This window comes from Populus euphratica, unplaced genomic scaffold, assembly GCF_000495115.2.
Source record: "Populus euphratica unplaced genomic scaffold, PopEup_1.0 scaffold2182.1, whole genome shotgun sequence".
Classification (NCBI taxonomy): Eukaryota; Viridiplantae; Streptophyta; class Magnoliopsida; order Malpighiales; family Salicaceae; genus Populus; species Populus euphratica.
Window position 1 is genome coordinate 10,597 of NW_011502017.1, and position 10,535 is coordinate 21,131.

At 35.1% G+C, this 10,535-nt stretch overlaps 2 protein-coding genes across 2 annotated transcripts; both read left to right on the forward strand.

Annotated features, from left to right (window-relative positions):
- The first annotated feature begins 5,118 nt into the window (after nt 1-5,118).
- On the forward strand, nt 5,119-6,779 carry LOC105118743 (patellin-1-like). Its single transcript, XM_011016760.1, has 2 exons — nt 5,119-5,460; nt 5,564-6,779. Exons 1-2 carry the CDS (start codon nt 5,393-5,395, stop codon nt 6,777-6,779), a joined length of 1,284 nt encoding a protein of 427 aa, XP_011015062.1. The 5' UTR covers nt 5,119-5,392.
- Nucleotides 6,780-6,879: 100 nt separating this feature from the next.
- LOC105118742 (patellin-3-like) lies at nt 6,880-9,954 on the forward strand. The gene is made up of 4 exons (XM_011016759.1): nt 6,880-8,455; nt 8,550-8,674; nt 8,782-8,917; nt 9,388-9,954. The coding sequence occupies exons 1-4, from the start codon at nt 7,151-7,153 to the stop codon at nt 9,640-9,642; spliced, it is 1,821 nt and encodes a 606-aa protein (XP_011015061.1). The 5' UTR covers nt 6,880-7,150; the 3' UTR covers nt 9,643-9,954.
- Nucleotides 9,955-10,535: the final 581 nt, after the last annotated feature.

The window sequence follows — 10,535 nt, forward strand, 5'->3', positions numbered from 1 at the left end:
AGATTAGGATATCTTCTTCTTCTTTTTCTAAGTGAAAAATGGGAATTCTTCTTATGATTTTTTGTCGATCTAGTCTTAAATTATTTATTTTCAAAATTCATGTATTCATCATTTCTTGTTTTTCAAAACTTATAAAGAATTTTCAATCCTTGGCAGAAAAATGTCGTTCAAGGCCCTTTTTCTATTAATTTGATGACCAAATACATCTTTATATTAATTAATCTTTATAAATCAGGATTAAATTTATTTTTTCAATCTAATTGAAAATAAACTACTTTTTTTAGGATATGAGATATTCTAAACTAATTTGCACGATAATTAAAAATAAATTATTTTTTCTAATAATCTTAAGGATGTATCTTTGTCTAGTGTATTAAGAAGACTTTAATAAATTCTCTTAGATATTAATTTTAAAATTAAAATTCAAGAAATAAGAAAATCATAGTTTTTTATAGATAATTATTTTTTTAACATGAATATTTTTTATCAATGTTTTTATAATAAGTAATTTTATTGGCTAAATTACCGATAAATCAAAAAATTTCACAAAAATACTTGCTAATAATATATTTTTATCAGTTATTTATTATATGTCGTTGAAAATATATCCTAAATACTAACGGAATATTATGTCAGGGATAATTAATTTTCTTGTAATTGTGTACCTACTCAACTATTCATGCAAAAACTAAATAATTTAGAAAGATTTAACTTGGCATATATTTCGGATACTATAATTCAGAGAGTGAAAGGTAAAGAGGGAAGGACAGTGAGTGCACATGGAGGGGGTGTTGAGTTATTAAAAATTGCTGGGGAAAAGAAGACAGAGTATGGGAATCCATGACGAACAGCTTGAATCCAACCACTGCCTCTTCATTCTTCATCAGTTTTTACACTTTCTATTTGTTTATTCTTCATTTTTAGGGTTTTGGATCTCTAAAAACGCCGGTGTGCTAGGAAGCGCAACACGGCAATCTTGACTTTTTGCATGCAGAGGGATCATCACTTGACTTGGATCGACCCCCCCTCTTGACTTTCAAGCTTCTTTCACACTTTGTCTTCCTATTTCTTTGTATATAAATATCTCTTGAATAAAGTTGTGCTTCGTGTATAACTAATGGGAGTTAATCGAAATCTAATATTAAGTATTCAAAATGATATAATAACATTTTCAGATTAAGGATCAGTTCATTAGAATTCGAAAAAATAAGTAAGTTTTTTAGTTTAACCATCAAGCTTATCCTTTAGATTTTATAATTATTAACAAGAGACGTATCGAACGTAAAAATTAAATAACTAAAATGGTCTAGTAAATTCTTTTAATTATTTGAATTTGAAAAGTCACGAAAATTAATTAATCATTTGTTAAATAAGCATGTGTGAAGTAAATGCTCATGTGTCCATGGCCATCTGTTCCGTCTCTGTCACTTCATTAATTTTGGGTGTTTATCAGCTGAAGAAACAAGTGCATGAATCCCTTAATTTCTTCCCGTCTTCTCTTCTCAGAGAGCAGATCGATCATGGATGCCATGATTTGTTTCTCCTTGGGATAGACTGACTAGTCTTTGCACTTGCTTCTGAAGACTGCAACACAGATATGGACAAGACTTCCCATGCCATAACCGAGAATGACAGTCGCCTTCTGCTTCACGTCGGCTCATTTTCTGCAAAATTAATGTTTTTTGTTTCTTTTTGTTTATTAATGGTGTTTTTTAATAATTTGTGTATTAAATGAAATCAAATTTTATTTTTTAGACCATCTGAAAACATACTTTTCTTGTATTGATTAATGAATTCAAAGAAATAAATTTATTTATTTAACTTTAACACGTCTCTACTTTCGTTATCTTGTATTGATTAATGAATTCAAAGAAATAAATTAAAAAAAAAAAACACGTCTCTACTTTCGTTATCTTTTTGTAATTTAACACAACCATTAAATTTGGGTCCGAGGTTTCAATTTTAAGGCCAAGCGGCTCATCATGTCAAACTTTAGACAACTTCTAGTGTACATCCAATACAAGAATTATAAATTAAAATTGGGTCAAGAGGTTTTCTTTGCCCAATTCATATGGGTTCGAGACTCAAACAAGTTTAGACTAATTGACCTAACCCAATGACATATCTGGTGTGAAATGTAGAGCCGAACCATTGACAATATGCTTGGCACAAACGAATCACTTAAAGACTCGAGAAATGGGTCTCGACTGGACCCATCTCAGCAACCAGTAAATCCCAAGACTAGTTTTGACTCGGGGAAGAAAATAAATGAAATTACACTTTACATTTTTAATCTTTTTTTTAGATTAAATTCTATCAATTATATTTTTCAATTCATATATAAATATATAATCTATTAGCAACTTCGGGTTTACGGGTTCTTCTCTATAATTTAGCTCTTTGCCAATCACTTTTAGATGCACATAATATAAAAAATTAAATTTAAGTAAATGAACAAGTTCCTAGGGAAAGGAATTTGGCTGACATGGGATGAAGCTAAGAGGTAGGTACATATATGGTGTAAGATTATTGATTTTATTCTTTACTAATATGATGATTCTAGTTTTATTAGATAAACAATATAATACGTGTTAAATGATAAACCTGTAATATTTTTATTTATTTTTTAATATTTATTATACAACCGAAGCCAACATCAACCGAAAACATAAAAGACAAAAAACTATTGTTGGAGTATTAGTCTGGTTATTAAGTTAGTGTTCTCTCCGTTGTTATGATATGATCTAGGTTTAATCTCTTATGGGAAGATATGATAAAAAAAAATATATATATATGATACATGCATAAATATAAGTATGGATTATATGTTTAAGATTTGATTAAAAAATATTTAATTGTAATACATGAAAGTTAATCCGAGAATATTTTTTTATTATAATTGAAGAGTTAAAAAACATAATGAAAAATAAAAGCATGAACTAATGTTATTTAATTAAGAAATATTGAATAAATAGTTTGTGTACTCTTTATTTAATTAAGAAATGCGAACGGAACCTAATGTTAAATCACTTATACCAAATAATTTCTCCTAATCCATGTAATTAACTTTCATTGCATAAACGTATTAACATTGATGGTCATAACTTATAATATTCAAAAAATAACAATAAAAATAAAAATCAATTAGAATTGGCACAAAATTAATTGAGCTAGCAAGCCTGGAAAACACAAATAAGAACGAAGGCTAGAACAACAATCCGAATAATATACCGTTATATTACAGCCACTCTGTGCTGCATAACTCTCAATAGTGCAACCAAGACATGTTACTAAAAATAGCATAATTCAATGGTTGTGCTGCTTGGAGTAGCGCAGCCATTCTCTTGAGATTTTCATGCAAGAAGTACTCATCAATGGGATACAAGTCTAATGTTGCTGGATTGTCTGGAAAACCCAGCAAATATATTTTTAAATTAAATGACGAGTCTTAGTCTAAAAAGAGATATTATCATGATAAATTATTTGACTGACTAAAATAGATATAATTTTTAATTTGATTGTTAAATTAAATTTAAATTTTTTTAGTAAATTCTCCTTGTTCTATATTAGGAGCCTATTTGAAATTGTAGTAGTGATTGTGGTTGAGTTCAAAATATTTTTCACTTAAACATGTATTATGATGATGTTATTTCATTTATAAAAAATTATTATTGATTTTAGTATATCAAAACAATTTAAAAACATTAAAAAAATTTAAAATTTAAATAAAATATTAATTTTATTTAAAATACGCGTTGAACTGCTTTGCAAAACATAGTTTAAGTTAACTTTTATAACTAACTAAAATTGAGAAAACTTTCAAATTAAATTTAAAAGTTGTTGTTTATATTATTTTTATTTTTTTCTATTTAATTCTGGATTCTTAGCTTAATCTAGGATTTATTTATGTCAAAATTTTTATCTAACAACAAAATTTCAAAGATTGTGCAACTAATAAAAATTTTATTAGTTGTGTGACTCTTAATTAATGCAACTAAGAAAAAAAAAGAAAGAGAGAAAAGAAAAGAGTACTATTTCTCTAATTTTTCTCCAATTATGTTATTTTATATAAAAAAAAAATGGCTGACTGTGCTATTTAAAAAAGAAAATCGCCAATTATCTAGCCAGCCAAGTACTGTTTATATCCTCTTATTTTAAAAATGTGGACAAAACCTTATTTATAATGGTTACAGTATATCAATGACTTCGACCGTTTCACATAATTAGCATTCATTAAATCCATGTATTATCATTGATTGCCACAATTAATTATTTTCAAAAAAACCTAGTTCTTGGAGGGTTGGCACCTCAATTGCCTTGGGCTGGCCTAAGGCAACGAGGAATATCAAGCACCTTGGTCCCACCTCTTTTCCAACGGTTGAGATTATCCTACTGGATGACACGAGGATATTTGGTGTGTCCAACACATCCAACGGTCTCATTTTCATCATCATTTCTTCTTTCTTTGCAGGCTGTTGTAGGGCCCATTAACACCCCAAAGATACACACAGACACACCACAACGCCTAAAAAGAAGAAAATGCCTGCACATCCGCCGATGATTTCTAGCACTGGGAAGGGTAAACTACACTTTTGTCCCTCTAGATTTATCAATGTGCCATTGCTATGAGTATGGTTTCAAAGCTTTAAATGTTCTCCTTATACTTTTTAATAGTTTTTAATTTCATCCCTAAGCACGAACCAGCTAGTAAAATTAGACTAATCACATATCCGACGTACTTTTCACATCATATAGAGGGATCCTATCACATTTTATACTGACAATGGCACTTAGAATTTTTGCTCACGTTAAGCTATAGATACACAAATTCATCATAGAATGAGTGAAAATATTTGAATCTATGAGCTTGGACCAAAATCTAGATGGATTTTTTTTTCTTTATCGGAATTTATTGGAGTTTTTTTTATTAATTTATTAGGTTTTCAAACATATAGTAAAAATGCTAAAAAATAAATAAAATCAAATCAAAGTTTTTAAGAAAACAAATCTATAAATCTTGAGCTACAGGGGTATAGATGAAACATTGGTCAATTTAAAGGGACAAAAATGTTGTTTTCCCTATAAAGAACCGTTACAAAATAGGGCAAAGATTGTGTCCATCATTCAAGAAAATTAACAGCAAATGGATAGTTATGGTTCCCCACACACACAGAGAGAATCATAGACTTCATGCTGGCTTTGTTTTCAGCTTGACAGCTTGGCCCTCTAGCCCACCCACCACCCCCCACGACTCCACTCTTTATAACTCCCCCCCTCTTCCTCCCTTAAACCCTCACCATACCCTCAAAACACTTGCATTTCAAGAATTCAACAGCCATAGCCCTCTCCCTCTCTTTTTCCATCTCTAGCATTTCTTGTTTTGTCTTCAAGAATGGCAGAGGTGGCACAAAACGTGAGTCAAGAACAAGTGGTAGTGGTAACTGATGTTCCACAAGCTGAGAAAAAAACACCAGCCCCACCAACAATGCCAGTGGCGGGGAAAGAGCTGCCATTGCCCGTGCCTGAGACTGAGGAGGAGCCAATGAAGCCAAAGCAGGCTGAGGAAAAAAACACCAGCCCCACCAACAATGCCAGTGGCGGGGAAAGAGCTGCCATTGCCCGTGCCTGAGACTGAGGAGGAGCCAATGAAGCCAAAGCAGGCTGAGGAGGCTGTTGTGGAGACTGAGGCTTTGAAAGCTAGTGGAGGTGATGATGAGAAGATGCCTCAGTTGGTTTCTTTTAAGGAAGAAAGTACTAAAGTTGCTGATCTTCTTGAGTCTGAGAAGAAAGCACTTCAAGAATTTAAGCAACTTGTTCAGGAAGCACTTAACAAGCATGAATTTAGTGCTTTAACAACAACACCAGCACCAGCTAAAGCAGAGGAGAAGAAAGATGTGGTGGTGGCCTCGGAGGAGGATAAAAAACCAGCCCAAGAAGAGGAAACACCGGCAGTAACAGAGGAGAAGGAAAACGTGGAGCCTCAAGTTGTAGCAGAGAAAGAAGAGAAGGAAGAGGTGGTGGAAAGTGAGGTTCTTGATGATCAAGAAAAGGTGGCTCCCGTTCCTGCTGTTGCTAGTGATACTACTGCTGTTAGTACTGTGGATGATGATGGTGCCAAGACTGTAGAAGCCATTGAAGAGACCATTGTAGCTGTCTCCTCTTCAGTAGCTTCACAAGAGGAGCCTTCAGCTCAGGCAACAAAAGAGCCTGAGGGAGAGACAACGGCTGCCTCAACATTGGACGAGGCAACCAAAGAAGTAAAGTCTGAGACTGTGGTGGAAGTGACACCAGAAGTCGTATCAATCTGGGGCATACCACTTCTTGCTGATGACAGAAGTGATGTCATTCTCTTGAAGTTTCTCAGAGCCAGGGATTTTAAGGTGAAAGATGCCTTCAACATGCTCAAGAACACAATTCGCTGGAGAAAGGAGCTCGGCATTGATGAATTGCTTGAACAAGATTTGGGCTGTGATGATTTGGGGAAGGTGGTATTTATGCATGGTCTCGACAAAGAGGGACACCCAGTTTGCTACAATGTCTATGGGGAGTTCCAAAACAAGGAGCTTTACAAGAATTCATTTTCTGATGAAGAGAAGAGGCAGAGATTCTTGAGGTGGAGAATTCAATTCCTGGAAAGGAGTATTAGGAAATTGGATTTCAGTCCTGGTGGAGTCTCTACTATTGTTCAGGTTAATGACTTGAAAAATTCTCCTGGACCAGCTAAGAGAGAGCTTAGACAAGCTACTAGACAGGCGCTTCAATTGCTTCAAGACAATTGAGCTATAGGGGTATAGATGAAACATTGGTCAATTTAAAGGGACAAAAATGTTGTTTTCCCTATAAAGAACCGTTACAAAATAGGGCAAAGATTGTGTCCATCATTCAAGAAAATTAACAGCAAATGGATAGTTATGGTTCCCCACACACACAGAGAGAATCATAGACTTCATGCTGGCTTTGTTTTCAGCTTGACAGCTTGGCCCTCTAGCCCACCCACCACCCCCCACGACTCCACTCTTTATAACTCCCCCCCTCTTCCTCCCTTAAACCCTCACCATACCCTCAAAACACTTGCATTTCAAGAATTCAACAGCCATAGCCCTCTCCCTCTCTTTTTCCATCTCTAGCATTTCTTGTTTTGTCTTCAAGAATGGCAGAGGTGGCACAAAACGTGAGTCAAGAACAAGTGGTAGTGGTAACTGATGTTCCACAAGCTGAGAAAAAAACACCAGCCCCACCAACAATGCCAGTGGCGGGGAAAGAGCTGCCATTGCCCGTGCCTGAGACTGAGGAGGAGCCAATGAAGCCAAAGCAGGCTGAGGAGGCTGTTGTGGAGACTGAGGCTTTGAAAGCTAGTGGAGGTGATGATGAGAAGATGCCTCAGTTGGTTTCTTTTAAGGAAGAAAGTACTAAAGTTGCTGATCTTCTTGAGTCTGAGAAGAAAGCACTTCAAGAATTTAAGCAACTTGTTCAGGAAGCACTTAACAAGCATGAATTTAGTGCTTTAACAACAACACCAGCACCAGCTAAAGCAGAGGAGAAGAAAGATGTGGTGGTGGCCTCGGAGGAGGATAAAAAACCAGCCCAAGAAGAGGAAACACCGGCAGTAACAGAGGAGAAGGAAAACGTTGAGCCTCAAGTTGTAGCAGAGAAAGAAGAGAAGAAAGAGGTGGTGGAAAGTGAGGTTCTTGATGATCAAGAAAAGGTGGCTCCCGTTCCTGCTGTTGCTAGTGATACTACTGCTGTTAGTACTGTGGATGATGATGGTGCCAAGACTGTAGAAGCCATTGAAGAGACCATTGTAGCTGTCTCCTCTTCAGTAGCTTCACAAGAGGAGACTTCAGCTCAGGCAACAAAAGAGCCTGAGGGAGAGACAGAGGCTGCCTCAACATTGGACGAGGCAACCAAAGAAGTAAAGTCTGAGACTGTGGTGGAAGTGACACCAGAAGTCGTATCAATCTGGGGCATACCACTTCTTGCTGATGACAGAAGTGATGTCATTCTCTTGAAGTTTCTCAGAGCCAGGGATTTTAAGGTGAAAGATGCCTTCACCATGCTCAAGAACACAATTCGCTGGAGAAAGGAGCTCGGCATTGATGAATTGCTTGATCAAGATTTGGGCTGTGATGATTTGGGGAAGGTGGTATTTATGCATGGTCTTGACAAAGAAGGACACCCAGTTTGCTACAATGTCTATGGGGAGTTCCAAAACAAGGAGCTTTACAAGAATTCATTTTCTCATGAAGAGAAGAGGCAGAGATTCTTGAGGTGGAGAATTCAATTCCTGGAAAGGAGTATTAGGAAATTGGATTTCAGTCCTGGTGGAGTCTCTACCATTGTTCAGGTTAATGACTTGAAAAATTCTCCTGGACCAGCTAAGAGAGAGCTTAGACAAGCTACTAGACAGGCACTTCAATTGCTTCAAGACAACTATCCAGAATTTGTGGCCAAACAGGTATATTTGTTTGTTTCATTTCTTGATTCCTTTCCTTTGTGTTTGAAAACAAACTAACTCAAAATTGATTGATTCTTTGGTGTTTACTCGGCAGATCTTCATCAATGTGCCCTGGTGGTACCTCACAGTCAATAGAATGATAAGTCCATTTTTAACTCAGAGAACAAGAAGCAAGTTTGTCTTTGCTGGTCCTTCGAAATCTGCAGAAACCCTCACCAGGTTTGTCCCAAAAGATTTCAATTTTCTATAGAAAATGTCTTGGCTTTCTGACATGCATTTTTGTACTATTGGGCTGTGAGTTAAAATTTCTTTCTACCATCAATCAGGTACATAGCTGCTGAGCAAATACCAGTGAAGTATGGAGGACTAAGCAAAGATGGTGAATTTGGCACAGCTGATGCTGTTACTGAGATTACTGTGAAGCCATCAGCAAAGCACACTGTAGAATTCCCAGTCACTGAGGTACCCTTTCTCTTTTGACTGCTAAGGAGTACTTACAAATCTTGCTTATTAAACCTGGACCGTGAATTGGATCGAACCGATTGAGCTGTGACCCAAACATGTTTGGGGTTTTATAAAAGATAAAGGGGAAAATAATATAAGTTGATGTAATATTTTTTTAAAAATAACTTTTTTCGATTAATCTAAGTTAAACCAGATAATCCGCTGACATACAACTTAGGATTTTATCGATCCCTGTTTGGATTTAACTACTATGTTTAAAACAAAGGCAGTTTCTTTTTCCTTTGGAAAGAAACATGTGACTTTGTCTAACTAGGAGCACCTAGAATGGTGTTTCCTTGACAAGGGAATCTTTCCTTGGGAACTCTGAACTATGCAGTGATACAATCACGGGTTAAATTTTAGTATGGTCATTATGACGTTGTTTTACTTTTTTTCCCTTGATTAACGTTAATCTAATTGATCTGCAGACATGCCTTCTGACTTGGGAAATGAGAGTTGTGGGATGGGATGTGAGCTATGGCGCCGAATTTGTACCAAGTGCCGAGGATAGCTACACAGTGATCATCCAAAAGGCTAGAAAGGTTGCTACAACTGAAGAACCAGTGGTTAGCAACAGTTTTAAAGTTGGTGAACCTGGTAAAGTTGTTCTCACCATTGACAATACCACTTCCAAGAAGAAGAAGAAGCTCCTCTATCGCTTGAAAACCAAGCCTTGTTCTTAATTAACGCACTATAGTGAAACAACAACAGAAGATTTTGCTTACATGCTTGCTGCTGCCGATATTACCAACATGATCATGTCACATCTTGAAGGTGTTTAGTTTGAGGCTCTTGATTGTTATGGAGGAGAAGACATGGAAATCTTGAAGCTGCTATTCGTATGTTTAATTATATTTTTGCTATGATGAAATTTGTTTTAGATTTTGAGAATGGATCAAGGAGAGATTGTGTGGGGATAGGGAAGAAGCTCCAATAATAGTGCCAAAAGAATCGTGCCAAGAATTTTCTTTGTAAATTCTTTATGGCTTTCTTTCTCTCCTTCCATGTAATTAAATATTTATCTTTTGGACATCCTATGTTTTTGTTGATATTAACGAAGACAATATTTCTTTCTTACCTTATTCTTCTCTTTCTACGAATTCTTGTTGGCATAGTCTTGAAATTTAATTCAGATTGATTTTTAAAGTACTTGGATTATGCCTTATATTTTTTCTTTATTTTTGTAATTTAAATCTAGAGTTTTTAAATCCGGTTTAAGTTTTGAGTTTTGATCAGGTAGCTTGAATTCTTCGGATTAATTTTAATTTTTTAAAAAATTAAAATAATATTATTTTAATAAAAAAAATAAAAATTAATAAGTTGCAAGATCAACCAGGTTAATCTGTTAGGTTAGCTCAAGTTTTGACTTTAGGTAATTTTTTAAACTTGGTTTGGTTCCAGTTCTGGATCAACCCGCTAAGCCAAGTTTCAAAACTATACTTAAATTAATATCGATATTGTTGGTCTAAATTTTAAATTTTTTAATATACCCCTCACCATTATGTTATATCAAGTTTGCTCCTAAAGAAGTGTTTGCATAGATTTTGTTTCCAAGTCTCTGAACAATTTTGATTAA

Excerpts from the sequence above, each read along its gene's own strand:
- LOC105118743 (XM_011016760.1), top strand. The coding sequence starts at position 5,393 with ATGGCAGAGGTGGCACAAAACGTGAGTCAAGAACAAGTGGTAGTGGTA. Across the intron at positions 5,461-5,563 it reads ACTGATGTTCCACAAGCTGA|GAAAAAAACACCAGCCCCAC; the intron begins GAAAAAAACACC and ends AAGCAGGCTGAG.
- LOC105118742 (XM_011016759.1), top strand. The coding sequence starts at position 7,151 with ATGGCAGAGGTGGCACAAAACGTGAGTCAAGAACAAGTGGTAGTGGTA. Across the intron at positions 8,675-8,781 it reads TCTGCAGAAACCCTCACCAG|GTACATAGCTGCTGAGCAAA; the intron begins GTTTGTCCCAAA and ends ACCATCAATCAG. Across the intron at positions 8,918-9,387 it reads TAGAATTCCCAGTCACTGAG|ACATGCCTTCTGACTTGGGA; the intron begins GTACCCTTTCTC and ends ATTGATCTGCAG.